At 35.5% G+C, this 16055-nt stretch overlaps 1 protein-coding gene across 1 annotated transcript in view; it reads right to left on the bottom strand.

The window, feature by feature from the left end:
• Positions 1-601: 601 nt before the first annotated feature.
• Positions 602-16055, bottom strand: part of NUDCD1 (NudC domain containing 1) — a 38520-nt gene continuing 23066 nt past the window's right edge. The window contains exons 5-10 of the mRNA XM_071421358.1: positions 14881-15066; positions 12277-12484; positions 10054-10198; positions 8624-8749; positions 6728-6887; positions 602-5044 (exon numbers count right to left, since the gene is read on the bottom strand). Of these exons, the coding sequence (XP_071277459.1) occupies positions 4752-5044; positions 6728-6887; positions 8624-8749; positions 10054-10198; positions 12277-12484; positions 14881-15066 (1118 nt within the window). The 3' untranslated portion in view covers positions 602-4751. The remainder of the gene's footprint in view (positions 5045-6727; positions 6888-8623; positions 8750-10053; positions 10199-12276; positions 12485-14880; positions 15067-16055) is intronic.

Below are 16055 nucleotides of genomic sequence, written 5' to 3'. Positions count from 1 at the left end.
GAATGCAACTAATACATTAAGAAATATATTATTGAAATACACTACTAGAAAGTGTATATTTATCAAAGCATAATGAAAGTTCATGTTCTAAAATGATTAATTTTTTAAACTTTGCTTTCCTGTGTTTTTTTTTTTTGAGAATGCCTTGTAACTGGCATTAGATTGCAAAAATGCACTGGAATGGTTTAAAAAGGATATTTTGCACAGAGCATTAGATTGGTAAAGACTATGACAAATATTTTCCAGGTTTGCCTCTGAAACTCTTAATTAGATCTATTTTAATTGATATCCAGCTACCACTTCATGGCAAAGATCTTTGTGTAAAGAAAGTTTTTCAGAAGAACCTTAAACCTTTTATGAAGGAAAAACTATTGCTCTAACAAACACTTCTCCAAGAAAAGGGGACAATACCTTGAGATTGAAATGATTGCAGTAGTCTTGATGAAAAGGCTTGCTTGATTCTTGGCTCTTCTAAGTTGAAGATGTCAAGTTATCTTTAGACCTTCTGACTTTTATCCATAGCACCAATAAACATGTATTGCATAGGGAGGAGAGGAAACAAATCTCACCAGATTTCAAGAAATAGGTTACAAATGGCACATAGGACTGACAGCACAAAATTTTAATCCAAAATTTTTATTATATGGCTAATATGTGAGTGACTGCAGGCTATAAGTTCATCTAATCTGCATAATGAGAATAGAAAACATAAACTGACAGAAGGCAAGGAAATGAAGTTCTAGCAACTCATTAATGAAAGAAAGCACAAAAACCGGAAATAAAATATAAGCTTTAACCTTACTTGTTACTCTTATAGGATCTGTTGTTTCAGTAATGAAAAGCCACTATTTTACAAAGGACAGACATACAGACCAAATACTTCCTATTTTCCTTCACTTTCCTGCAAAAAAGCGCCCATGTTGAGGTAGGGGGAGAGGAAGGAAGGACAGATCTCTCTCTTGCATCTAGAAGGGTTTGTCCCAATCATTTGGATTTTGTACATAAAAAGGCAGGATCAGAGGCACAGTGTGCACTTTAACACAAGAATACACCTGAATATTTATCATCCCTCTCCAGTAACTACCTCTGTAAATTTGTGTGTTGGCAGAAATGGAACATTAGCAAGGCTGTACAGGGGATTTCACAGAGATAAACAAGGAGTACAATAGTGCATGTCTTGGCAACAGCCCTGGCCCTGCAGTGCAGACACCTGCTAGAACTTTGCCCTAGCAGAAAACTTCTTAACACAAATTTTATTTTAAAGAATTTCTTATTTCTATTTTTCTATTTTATTTCAGTAGCATAGGAAGACTACACATTTGAAATTAACATAAATGCTTTAAAATAATTTTAAAATTTTAAAATTTCTTCTATTTATTACAACTTATGGAAGAATACATCATGCATTCCAAACATGCAGTCAAGGAAAGCACTGAAAAAGAATACTGAAATCAAATAATGCAGTAACAGCCAAGTAAGCCTGTAATAGTCAAATATTTTCTCAGAAATTCTGTAAACAGATTGTGATTAGGACCTCTCAGGAAGAAAAAGTAAGGTTTCAAGAAACAAAATCCTAGAAAAATTGAAGCATGGTTGTCAGAAAACCATCTCTTTAAAATATCCACATTTTATACTTTGTATAAGCCTATTTATGATATGCTGAACAAATGAGCCTTAGTTGTAATTGAAGACAGAAAAGGAAATGCTGATAGGGAGTGTCTTGGTGGCTTGCAGCCTTTTAATTACTATAGAATGGTTGGAAGGGGATCTTAAAGATCATCTAGTTCCAACCCCACTGCCATGGGCAGGGACACCTCACACTAGACCAAGTTGCTCCAAGTTCCATCCAGTCTGATGCTGAACTTTGAGGAATAGGGCATTCACAACTTCTCTGGGCAACTTTGTCCAGTGTCTCACCACTCACACCATAAAGAGTTTCCTCCAGTATCTAATCTAAACCTACTAAATTTCAGTTTAAAGCCATTATCCCTTGTCCTACCATGCCCTTGTCCCAAGCCCCCCTCCAACACTCTTGCAGGCCCCCTTTATGTACTAGGAGGCTGCTCTAAGGTCTCTCAGAGACTTTCCCAGGCTGAACAACCACAACTCTCTCAGCCTGTTGTCCTAGACAAGATTCTCCAGCCCTCTGATGATCTTTGTGTCCCTCCTCTGGACTTGCTCCAACCTGTTATGTTGGGGTCCTCAGAGCTGGATGCATTTCTCCAGGTGGGGTCTCACCAGAGCAGAGCAGAGGGGATTGATTACCTCTCTGGACATACAGGCCATGCTTCACATGATGCAGCCCAGGACATGTTTGGGTTTCTGGGCTGAAAGTGCACATTGCTGGGCCATGTCCATCCTCTGATCCACCAGCCCCCCAAGTCCTTTTCTCCAGGGCTGCTCTCAATCTATTCTCAGCCCAGCCTGCTTTTGTGCTTGGGATTGCCCTGCCTCAGGTGCTTAGCAGCTTGCTGTGCAATAGCACTCCATGTTCCTCAAGGTAAAAAATAATTTAAATTCTAAAATATCCTTGACTTTCATAGAAGCAAAATAAGAGAGAGACTACTTGATACATCATTCCTGGGAAACATGATTACAAACACATGAGTAACACAGAAAAGGGATGAACATTTTCCCTGTGTTCAGTTATTTCCAGATGCAAACAAGAACTCCCTTGAAACAGACACACATTTGGAATATGAGTTCTAGTCATTGCATATTGTAATACCTCTGAATAGGTAACCATTTTACTTGATTTTGTTTCCTATGTTGCAGGAGAGAGCAGAGCATGTTTCCAGACATGTAACTCACATTAAGAAGAATTTGACATAGAACAGCTGAAATTCTCATCTATATTGAAACTGCCTGCAGAAGACCAGAAGTGACAAAGGCATGTTGACTATGATTCCTTTACTCTTTCATTCCTCCATTCCCCAAATGTCACATTCTTAACTCTCAGTCCCCAAATATTAAGCCTCAGGTTACAAAGTAACATTCATATACATCTAAAAGCACTTAATTTATACTACAAAGTAATAAGCTACATATTTTTTTTTCTGCAGGATCTCTGCAGGAATTCTACTGCCTTGATTGACATTATTGGACAACAAATAAAACTTAGATGCAAAACAGTAAAAATGGTAATATATTCACTGAGCTTTTCCAAAAAGCATTTCCAAGACAGTTTTAAAAGGACAGAATGAAAAGAGGTTTAGAAATCCAGTCTGTTTTAACTTACCCAGCTAAAAGTAAAGAAAAGCTTTTCAATATTGGATATACAATATAATCTTGCTGTGAGAAGAATGAAAATCATGTTCTTTGAAAAGCTTCTGCATTTGGATGGTTTTTGCAAGCCACAGCTGCTTGCCACCCTCTTGTTATTTAATCAGTTCACTGATACAAATCTGGAGAGTTTACAAGAGAGTCAAAACAATCACAACTAAAGAAATACTTAACTCTTCTCTCAATAGATTCTTACAGAGTTCTGAAATAATACTTGTAGGGAGATGCAAACTAAAAGGCTGCCTGTATTCGTGTCTCTCAGTACTCTGGTACCACAGATGACAGCAGCTTTCCTGTCAGTACACAACATATTAGGCATCCTTTGCTATGGATTTGTAAGCCAACTATGAAAAAAGCCCAACCCAGGGTGGACTGACTGTCACAACTGACTCTTTGTTTCAATGTATTGATAATGCCAATTTAAAATAAGAAACAAAAATCTTCACATACAACTATTCAACCCAATTAACCATACCCATCTGTTAAACCAAAGCATCCTCATTGGCCTGAGCGCTCTTACATTGCAAATTTACCACGTTTTGACTTAGGCATCACAGACAGAACATTTAAGTGACAATGCAGCATTTACAGTGGCACCTGAGGCAGAAGCAGCACCTCTGAGTGTCCCATCCCAGGTTACAATACCAGTGCTTTTTCTGTCAGCCATTTTCTATTTTCTTGTTGTAAATGAGTCACTTGAAATGAAGTATAAAGTCAAGTCAAAATGGCACAACTGAGAGTTTGACAAGACCTTAACTAACAGCACTCGGTGTATCATTGCCAGCTATGTATTGACCCTTACTTTGCTTCTGGAATTCGCTACTAAAAGGTATTCTAGAAATGTGAACAGACTTTACTGCAAGTATAAACAAGTCCCAAACCAATAATTTAAAATGTGCACATACAGTAAACTTGCTTCATTTTATTACCTGTATAAGAAACATAATACCCCATTCATTTCACTCAAAACTACTGAATGTCAAAATATCAAATCAAATATCAAAAGTTTTTTGGTCAACCATATTTGGAGAGTTTTTTTTCTTTATAATACATTCTACTAGGCATATCATATGCTTTTAACTCTTTATCTGACTACTTTTTTAATACGTAAACAGTGGCATTTAAAAACAGCAGTCAATTCTCAAAATTCAGAAGTATAGCAAACAAAGTCACTTGGAAAAAGCAGTGCATAAATCTATTCACCTATGCAATAGCAGAATCCGATAATTACTTTGACAAAGATGTTAATGCAGAAGACGTTTTCCCATAGCTCTGAAAAAGCTTACTTCCATGGCAGCAAAGTCAAAACTTCACTTTCTTACCAAAAAATTCTAATGAAGAAATTTGATTCCCCTGTAAAACATCCCCTTTTTGACTTTCAGCAAATTGTACTGACCTTGTCAGATCATCAACGTATTCACTTCTATAACAAATTGTTAACACAAACTACAGCAGAGCACATTGAATAATTAATTTCCAGCATTCACCTTTATTAAAAACAAGGTTTTTGTTGTGAGAACAAATAATCTCTCACTCGTAGCTTGAAAGCCTAAGATAGGATCATTGGCTTCCAGGGTTGCTACCAGCTGCTTAGCAACCTGTCCTACTTGTCTTCCTTCCTTCCTGTTGTAGAGAACTGTGGCCAGAGGAGTTGGTTGGCGATAGATGAAAACTCTTCGCAAGCACTCACAAAGAGCAGCGTAGGAGTAATCTGGAGCACAAGCCATGAACTTCTTGTCTTGCTTTGATGCTTGGACATAACCTGTATAGCCCAAAACCAAGTAGAAGGGATAAGTAACAGATCAGTTTCAACAGAACTTTAACTGGCTGATAAAACCCAAGCTTAACTTAAAAAATAATACGCAATTTGTAACAAAAAAAAACCCTGAAGACAAACAACAAGAACAACCAACCAACCAAACCTAACATCAGCAAAAAAACCCCCAAACGACCAAACTACTCTTATTACATCAGCCAGTACTTTCTGAAGGGATGCATTAACCAGTTTAACACCAATATACAATTCCCATGTACCTCATGTTAACTGGTGTTTTGGATACATATGCACAGCAAGATACTCCTCCTGCATCTGCCTCCTCTCTGCCTCACAAGGTCTTTCATTTTCGCAGCAGGATCATAAGGACACAGACATGGTCCATATGGATAATCTTGGACCAAAATTAGTGGTTAAAGTAGAATAAATGTCTTCTCTCTCCTCATCTCCCAGTGAGTAATTACATTTAAAAATTAGGATTTCTGAGCCTATCTAATCTTGAACAGACACTTAAAACTTGTTTTTGGTTTAGAACTCACAAAAAAAAAAGTTAAAAAGTAACACACTGTAATTTCTGTTAATATTCACTCAGAAGGAAAAAAACCCTCCCTTTTCCACTTTCATTACAGGACTCTAGTATCAAATTGACTCAATTCAGACTGATTTCCTTTCACACTTCTATAAAGAGAACTGAGATGCAATTCTGCAAAGTGATCTACCACCATCTTTCTGCAAGTACTTCCTTCCCTCCTAAGAAGTTATTTGCTTCACTTCCATTGAAAAGTGCAAGCCAATGTTTATCACATAGGTCAACAAGACAGAAAAAATCTAAAGGTCACTTATTAAAAGACCTTACCATAAGATTACACAGACCTAGACACATGATCAATTAACTGCAGCTATTGCCCTGACAATGTCTGTGTGAGTGTTAAGGTAGTGATTATGCTTTTCAGTCTCTAACTCAAGTCACTTATCCAAGGAACTCTCTCCTTTTTACTATGCAGTTCTGTGCTTACATCCTATACATGGTCTGAAAAGGCTTGTCTTCCTCCCAGGGCATGAACATCTCATTTCTATGTTCTCTTATTTCTAAAATTAAGCTACTGTTGCTGTTGACCTCATGTTAGAGATAGAAATGAGATGAGACACTTCTTTGTGCCTAATAGCCGAATTTTTATTGCACACAGCTCATTTTTACATGGTATCAGAAGGCCCCATGTTTGCCTCTAACTGGTTAACAATCCACTGAAACTCAATTCACTGGTCAGTAAATGGCCAGTGTACATCTCCACCAAACCTCCCTCTTTCTAGACAGTTTACATATTTCCTTCATGGATTCTAATGGGATAGACTTCTTGTTTTCACAGGTGCAAACAAAAATCTTTTCTTACAAAATAGATTGTTATGCAAACTGATTCTTATTCATATGATTCTTTTCTCATGGGAGCTTAACAAGCTAGCTTAGCCAGAACAGCAAGGCCTAAGCCATGTCTTACAAGGCCTCTCTTCTATAAGGTTTTACCTATACCTATAAGTTATCATGCTGCTACCAACAGAATTATAATGACTTTCAATTCAGATTTACTTAACTGAAGTATCAACATAAGCCATACCAGCAGCATTCACATAGAAAAGTCTCAGATGTGTGTGACACAGAAGTTAATTTCTTACCTAAAGCATTAAAAGTTGCAATGTGTTCCCACATATTCTCTGGTTGGTCAGAGTGAGGCTGCCAGAGAAGAGCATCTACATCATGTCTCAGGCAGAAACATGGCATTTCTTTGGGATTCACAACAACTGAGAAAAGATACTGGTTACTTCCAAGATTAATCTGAAAACAAAACAAATACAAAATATTGATTCAAAGCACAAATAGCAGATTCTGTTACACATACTGCCAAAGTTAGATGATCAACAGTTTTATGTTTGTTACTTGACAAAATGTTTGAATACATTATGCTGCATCCCACTGATCAACAGCTCAATACAACACAGGTGCCTTACACATTTCAAGGAGATGCAATTAAGTGTGTTGGAGTATTATTCAGAGAAACATTATGTCCACTACACAAGAATGTGCTTTGTACAAAAATGGTTTTCTAGGATAGATCCTAACCTACAACTTCTCATGTTAGGGAAAGATTCTCTCTAAGTAATCACATCTGGTTTTCTGCAGGGCTAACAGGGAAGGAAACACTGTCCCTCCCAGGTAAAAGCTGGCAAGCACTGAAACAAGGATTAGTTAGAATACTAAAATGATGAAATATCAACATTTTTAATTTACTTGCAATCAAGTAATTACTAAATTTCAGGTTAGCATACTCTTCAATAAAAATGTTTTTAGGAGTTGTGGGTAAAAAGCTGTACCAGTCCCATTTCTGAAGGAAAAGGTCCCATAATTTTAAACCCAAACAGCTTTAAAGAAGAACTAAATTGAAGTGAAAATATAGTCCTGTATGCTGAAGAATATACTGAAATACTCCTATTTCTACATACTCTAACAAGGACCAAAACCGCAAGTTCCCATAGAAGAGGCTGAAATTAATATTTCCTACCCACAGCAACTGTCCTTTGACCATAATGCTTTAAACACATTAACTTTTGAATTACTTTTATGCCACCCATTTTAAGAAGTCTTTACAAGGACCCTGGAGTTCAAACTTGCTCCACTATGTCTTGCAGCTTGCCAGAAAGCAGCCTTTTGTGATACACAAAAGCACACCTTTTGCGATGAGCTCATGTTCCTCCTGCTATGTGAAATGTCTTTGGGGTGCTTCTTACCCTTCAGTGTGAGAAGCAGTAGTTTAGGCTGAGTTAGTTAGAACTTTATCCAGTCTGAAAATACCTTGGACATACCAAGGAAAATACCTTGAAAATACCAAGGACAGAGGCTGCACAACTTACTAGGCAACCCAAACCATGCTACAACCATGATGTAGTTTTTGCTTTCATCCAGTTTCAAAAAAAACCCCAAAAAGCCCCACAACAACGAGTTAATCTGTAATGTTTTCATATGATTTTGTTGTTTCCAACACTAGGCAACAGCCCAGATCAAATCCTAGCTTACTGTTAGTCAGGACTGCTTACAACCCAGATCAAGCTCATTAATGAAGCATTTTGCCACCAGTCTGTTATTTTTAGTGTGATTGACAAAGAAGTATTATAAAGTGATCTATGCTTCAGCTTCTTAGTAAAAAAGGTTAGGTTTCTACCAGGCTGTCTGAAAATTACTGAGGAAAATGCAAACTAAGTAATCTAAAGAATTTTATGCCACTGAAAAGGACCCTTTCCTTATAATTCCTTTGATATAACTTTGTTTTTTCAAATGGCTCACTTGTGAAAGAATATGTATTTTTTTTAATGAGAACAAAAGGAGCTTTGTTTTTATATTAAAATGACATTGAAGGACACATATGGATTGACATTTTCTGTTGCTACTGTGATTTGATATTATGGGAGAAGTTTATGTGATTTCAAGAGTCTACAAATTTTTGTACTGATAATAGAGGTCAATTTCCAAACAAAAAAATGTTTTAAAGTATTTCTATAATAATTTGCAGTACTTACTATATGAGTGATTTTCAAGCTATCACCATCAAATCTACACAAGCTTGCGCCATCTTCAAGAAAAGCATCACATTCTTCTAACTCTTGAGCATTACAAGGTGGCTTTTCCTTATCAGGGTTTGGATTCTGAAAAAAAGAATGAACTACACTGAAAATCAAAACAATTGAAAAAAAATTAATCCTTTTTACAATTAAAAAAACAACCTAAAGAACATTGAACATGAAGAATTATTTGCATATCCATACATAGTGAAAGATTAAGCTATTATGTAATTACTCAAAATTAATAAAATGATTTCTGCTGTGGAGGACAGCAGAAGTGGTAGGTACAGTAAAATCAATTTCAGTTTGAGGAAAGGTACATAAGCCACTAAAACCTGGATGATAAATTCCAAATTATTCCAAATAATTCTCTAAGTAGCAAAAGCATACAATCCTGAAAACATATGCACATTTAGTAAATGTACATCAGTGTAAGCTTTTTTCATCTTGCCATCAGTAATGCAATTAAAAATGGATTAATTAATTTTATAAGCAGCTCTAAATACATGACACATTTTAGTTTTGCTATTAATTTTAATTTATTAAAATCTATTTTAAATTAATGAAAACTTATGATTAAAAAGTCATCACTTTAAGCTCAGTAGGAAGAGAAGTACACAATAAAAGGAATTTAAAGTTAAAAAAAAAAACAAGGTCAAAAGAAATATTACAATATCTTGCTCACAAATACTGAGGTAGAGAGAAGTCAATCTGAAGTACTACATAGAATTTGTTTTAATAACACTTTTCAGCCTTACTAAAAACAAAGTAATAATCCAAACCTAATACATCAAAAGTCACAGGGAGGCACAATTCACAAGTTTCAGAGGAGATGCCATTTTCTAATTAAAAAGTATCAAGCAAATATCAGCAAAAAATTACATTTTACTTTAAGTAGCCTTCCTGTATAACAAAAATGCCAGAAAGTTCATGAGCCATGTTTATAGTTTCCTGAATTTTCCTTTTAAACATGTCATTTACACTCTGTAGGTCAAGTACAGTATCCTTAGCAAGACAGTAAAAAAGTTCTGCTAACCTATTGATAAACAAGAAACAGACATCTTTCAAAATATTTCAATTAATTGCTCTTAAACAAATTGGCACACCCTAAATGGTGGGAACAAAGTTTATTTTCAGTGTTAAATCAGGCTTCAGTTTGGTGCACAGACACCATCATACAAATTAAATTCAGTCCCCCTTGAAGATGCTTTTACTGTTCAAAGTACATTCACAACTCCGGTGCCAGTAGCTTGTTACAGCTTCAATTAAAAATGAATAAATAGTAAAAGAACTGATGACCTGAGTCAATGCAGTGCAAATTAGGGTAGCAAGAAAAGACAGCATGCAAAAGCTCAAGAATTTTAAGTGTTTGATTCTTGACTCTTTACCATTACTTCAGAGGTAAGATGCATCAAGCTTTCAGCTATTTCAGAGCATTGGGAGGGGTCCATAATGAATTCCCCTCTTGTGTCACCAATGATTAGCTCTGTCCACCGACATCCCTCATTTTTCTTAATCAGAGAGATTTCCAAACTAAAATGCAGAGAGAAGACAAAGAGTAGCACATGAAAACACTACATCCATTTGTCAGATTAGTCAAAAAGCTCTAAATGTACATAAGAGAACTTCTCTTCAAACTCAATTAATAAGGAAAATCACATAACAGAAACCATTAGCATTCAAATTATAAAATAAACTATTCTAACAAAAAACTATTCTTAAGAAAAACAGACCAAGGATGTGATTTCTAATACATTGAAAACCCTGAGGTTTGTGTAATTTATTCTGAAGCAGTCTCATTAAAATATTTAAACTATGGCAGGAAATCACTTGTACAGCAATCTATTCAAAGACTGTCAGAATTTTACTACAGAGGTATATTTGAAACATAAGCAGTAGTTCTTAGGGCTACTTAAGTGTGCCCTACCTCTAAAAAACATCTGGGACAAAAAGATTTGTATTTTATAGACCTCAGGAATAATACCTCAACTAATTATCTATACTGTCTTTCTAAAATAATATCTCAGAAGAGATAAGATTTCCATAACAAGTAAAAAAAACCCAATAACTACAAAGATAACCCAGTATAATCACTAAACTACTGGGAATAACTAATTAAGTAAATGAAAAATAAGATGCAGCCTGATGCACCAACATGGTAATTCCATTTAAATACTGTGTTGGACAAACACATAGATATAATGGTAAAACTGAAGTCAATTTTGTCATACTCACTTTTTAGGTACACTTTCAGGTTCTGCAGCAATGACAGCTGTAGTGCTCCTGACAGAAAACCCTCTAAGTTACTAATTACTGCACCATAGCAGCAACTATTCAGTGAACTCTGAAGCAATTACACTGGTACTAGGAAGAGCATACTTTTACAGAAAACATTTGGAGCAAGTTTTTGACTTTTAATCAATAGATTTATATCAGTGTTGCAGTACGAACATTAAGAACTGAGTGCTACTTATTACACTGAAGTATGGATTACCCTTTCTCATTAAAGTAAAAACCTGATATTCATAAAATAACACTCACTGGAATGAGTAATAAAAAAATCAAGTTATTCAGCTTGTAAAAATCAAGTTATTCAGAGTTATTTTTCAGCAGGATATCTAAAAAGCAGCAACCCCACACATTTTAATCACAGTCAAATTTTAATATACAGTAATAGTACAACCTATATAAATATATTAGTCCCTCTAATTTTTTTTGAGAATTACTGTCCTTTACAGTTAACCTTTTGGAAACTGCAAAAAGCCAACCTTATCACAACTTGAAGGGTAGCTTTTGTTTTAGATAAACACCTATGAGCTGTTGAGTGGATCACCTGGTGGTGTACATGTTTCTTCTTGAGTTCATTAAAGAGTGTGAATATCTCTGAGATAACCAGACCAGCGTGGGGAAGTAAATACATGGTTCATTTCAGGCAGAGTATGAAAACCAGACAATGCACAAAGAAAAACCTGACTATGTTTTAGGGAGCTCTGAATTATTTTTTTGCACCCTCTCCATTCTTTCATATTTTTATTTCAGAATCAGAAAAGCACCTAAAAGTCACTTTTCAAATAAAAGCAGGAACATTTCTATTTGAGGTCTACAGCATGTTAAGTTCACACAGATTCATCTTCTATAATGCACATAATATATAATTTTTAGGAAAGTATATTAAGGAATTTATAAGTCATGCCTAAAGAATTTTAGTTGTATTATTACTAAAATGCTCGTCTGTGGAAAGTAGAAGAGAAACTAACACATACAACAAGGTACATTCACACTAATCAATCCTGAAACACAGTGAAAAAAATAATTGTTGAACCAATTAAGTTTACTGTTCTTACAAATCTATGTTTAACATTTTGATACTGGGTGGGTTTTTTCCCCGAAAAATAACTGCCAAAGAAGGGATTACTTTTACAATTAGATAAAGAAACAGTACTGAGACAGCAAAGGCAGTGAACTGTTTTCAGGAGAGGAGACATTCTTACAAGAAGGGACATGGGGTGTAGCACTAAATGAGACCATCCCAGAAGGGCCAGAAGTCAGATATGGTATATGTTTTAAAATCAGTTCCTATCAATAAAAACCCTAAAACATATATAGAATACCTTTTGTCCTCTCTAATTATCCACGTGCAGCTTTCATGGTCCACAGATGAATAGAGCTTTCCTTCCATCAAAGGAGGCTGGTCTTTTAGTGTAACACATATATTATCAGGGGAAAAACGTATTTTTATGTCATCTCTCGTGATGTCTTGAGGCAGGTGAACTGTTATGGTCACATCATCTTCCGTCTGCTGCCAGTAGTAGAGAGGGTCTACAATTGGAAACATGCAGCAAAACACAAACTAGGTTACAAGGATTACTGGATTCCACAGCATTCAGGGCTGAGACACATGGAATTTTCTGAAAGTGTGTTTCTGAAAAAGTGGAAGTTAACTTTTACTCTGAGCAATTTACACAAAATATATTTGGAACATAAAATAGAGAAACACCTTTTTAGTAATCAAATCTGTTTGTGTCCCTCATTGGGAAAGTAATTTATATTCATGTCTATACTCAAATATGCTGATAGTTATACAATGGGCATTAATTGTTACTCTAAAGCTTACTGTAGCATTATGAAATTGGAATGCAAAATGTACTTAAACACAATGAAACACTGATGATTAATAATGTGGTTGAGGAGACATCAGGTGCAGTGTACTGAGACACTTGAGCACATCCAGAGGAGGGCAACAAGGCTGGTGAGAGGCTTGGAACACAAACTCTGTGAGGAACAACTGAGGGAGCTGTGGAAGTTTATCCTGGAGAAAAGGAGATTCGGTGGTGACCTTATCACTCTCTACAACTCCCTGAAAGGCGGCTGTAGTCAGGTGGGGGTTGTCTCTTTCTCCAAGCAGCAACTGACAGAACCAGAGGACAGAGTCTTAAGCTGTGCCAAGGGAAATATAGGTTGGATATTAGGAAAAAGTTTACTATGGAAAGAGTGATAAAGTACTGGAATGGTCTGCTCAGGGATGCGGTGGAGTCGCTGTCCCTGGATCCATTTAAAAAAAGACTGGATCAGTGCCATGGTTAGGGCTGGGTTGGACTTGATGATCTTGAAGGTCTCATCCAACCTAGTGATTCTGTGACAAGCTACTGCATGCTAGAAGTACATATAATTCAGAGATGTGAACATTTTTTCTTATATATTTTGCCAGAAGCTCTGCTGACTACTCAATAGAAATTATTTTATAAGACTAAGTAGTCTCAATCTGCCTCAGCTAATGGAGATGAAATAAAACTGCTTGCCCAGAGGTAGAGATCGACTTTTATTACTGTGTTTAGAAGCTGTCTGATTACCAAACTGCTAGAAGAAATGGCCTTTTAAGATAAATGTTTATACAAAAGGAAGGCTATGACAGCATGAGGGGTAATGCACAGAAAATACAAATACAAATGAATATATTTTCTAAAGAGCAATCTTGTACAAGTTACCTTTCTATTTTGAGAAAAACTAAAGTATGGGTTCCCCTTGAAAGCTCTCAAGTTGTCAGAACCCAACCCAAGATTCCACTGATCAAATGTATTTGATACCAGCAACTGTAACTCTGGAAGGACTCTTGCACTGTTGTCCTTTGTTACAACTGCCCTGCTTGCAATGGATCAGTCACAGGTGCTATAATTATACTTCCCCAGAAACTATTACTGAGACATGACAGCTTTCAAAATTGTGAACACTGACACAAACTGTATCTGATATTAAAAGTCCATTACACCTGTAATTTCATGTAACTGTGCAAATAAAACTAGAGCCTACATTAGGGTTAGCAAAAGGTGCTCAGTGCACTGAAGAACTCCTTTGACTCAAGATTTATATGTACAGACTATTCTTAATAAAATTATATGTACAATATCACAGTTGTCAGTGTTTAACACATTCCAGAAATTTGATCCTTTTGTATTGTTTTCCAAATAGATTTTCACACTATTGGCAAAGATTGTGCTACTATCCTTAGAGAGAATTTGTTAGAATTTGTTTACTAACCAATGCCTCATATGCAGAAACAGAAATCAAATATGAAATAATCCAACATAATTACATAAACATAGACATTACAGAACTTAGTGATACTTAGAAATAAACAACTCTATTAATAGGTTTTTACATAGTTTTGTTTTGATTGCAAAGAAAAAAAAGTATGAACGCATTTTGTTGAAGATTTTCTGAACGGTGTTCCCACTGGAGCAAATAGAATCTTTTACAGGAGTCTCATTCTTTAAAAAGATTTTTCAAAATAATTATTTAAATTTTAGATAGGCAGGAATAAATTACATATCAAAAAGCTTTCTGATGAGTAACAGTTTGGGGAAGTCCATGGCCCCCTCCCATCTAGGAAGACTGGTTTCTTAATTTGAGTACTTCAGATAGATGCCTAAATTTAGGCATTAGTAATCCAACTAATATCAAAAACTTATTATACATCTGTCTGCAAAATATCTTTTTCTTTAAGACAACAAAATTCTTTTAAGTGTCTCCTGTCCAAAAATTGCACCTAATATAGGTTTATGCACAATACAACTGCCACAAGTAAAAGCAAACAAACAAAATCAATCTGTCCATAAGATAGATATTAAAACTTTCATTGCTAGAGTTTCCAAACAAATGCTAAACCAACAAGTCAAAGAAGAGAGCAGCTTATCATAACCTGTCAGACTAAGTCTTACCTTTCTTTTCATTTGATACTTTTGCATCATCATTTTCTTCTAATTTGTCACTTTCACTTTGCATAAACGTGAATGGTTTGTGGGAAACAATCATTAGACCATCTCCACTTGGCTCTATTGCTGCATAATGGGGGACTGATTTTCCTTGCAAAACTCTCCTTTTAATGATTTCGTATCCATGATCACCTATAAAATAGAATTTTTAAAAAGTCATAATATATTTCTAGAAGACAAATTATTATCTAAGGAACACGTTACATTTAAAAATACTATGCAATCCTACCTGTTAAATCACAGTACCATGGTTTTCCATTTCCATTCCAGATTAATCCAGTTGTACTGGATTAATCTAAGACTGAGTTTTATTCTAACAATGTTTTTGCTGATCACAGCTAGCCCAGCACACCCTCTGTACAAATATTTTTATTGTAGAGAAGGTCAGAAGAAAACTAAGCATGTCACATTTTCTGAATCTCATAAGGCAGCATGGTAGTTCCTCATTTCAAGCCTTTATAGTAAGCATTCCTAAAAGTTTGGTTAATGAAAGAAAACCAACTTTGCAAGGGTACACCTTTGTTACAGTCCTCTGGAGTACTATAGAAGATATGAAAAGACCTAACCACTGCCCCCATTATGACTTCCATTCCATCCTTCCATTCTTCTACTCTTTGGTAACACAATAGTGCTGAGTGTGATTCCTTTGTCCAGTCTGCCAAACAGGGCAGAGATTTCACATTTGCTGGTGTCAAGAGACATAACCATGTTTCAAGGCTTTGCTTTGATGAAGCACAGATTTTGGTAATTTAAGAAATGGCTTGTTGCTTAACTACTTACTTTTACAAAAATCTGATTTGATAAACTGCATTCACAGACAGAGTTTTAAGGAAAGGCAAGCAACAGCAATTGACTACTGATGAAAGAGATTGTGGAGTATTGTAATTCCTCAAAACAGCTTTTATCTTTGAGACTGGTTCATACATCAGTCTGATTTGTGAGATGTTTGTTTAAATGAAATAAAAAATTATTTCTCTCTTCATAATTAAAGATTGCTTTGAATTTTGTTATTTGCATCTCTACTGACAGTCATTTCAAACAGTTTTTTGTTCCCTGGAAATGCTGTAGAACTGGCAAGACTTTTTGAAAGATTTTCAAATCCACTTTTAGGGATTCCAAGA

This window comes from Agelaius tricolor, unplaced genomic scaffold (genome assembly GCF_023055355.1).
Source record: "Agelaius tricolor isolate 1412-34295 unplaced genomic scaffold, bAgeTri1.0.p SCAF_2, whole genome shotgun sequence".
Classification (NCBI taxonomy): domain Eukaryota; kingdom Metazoa; phylum Chordata; class Aves; order Passeriformes; family Icteridae; genus Agelaius; species Agelaius tricolor.
This window is presented reverse-complemented; position numbering and strand designations above follow the sequence as displayed.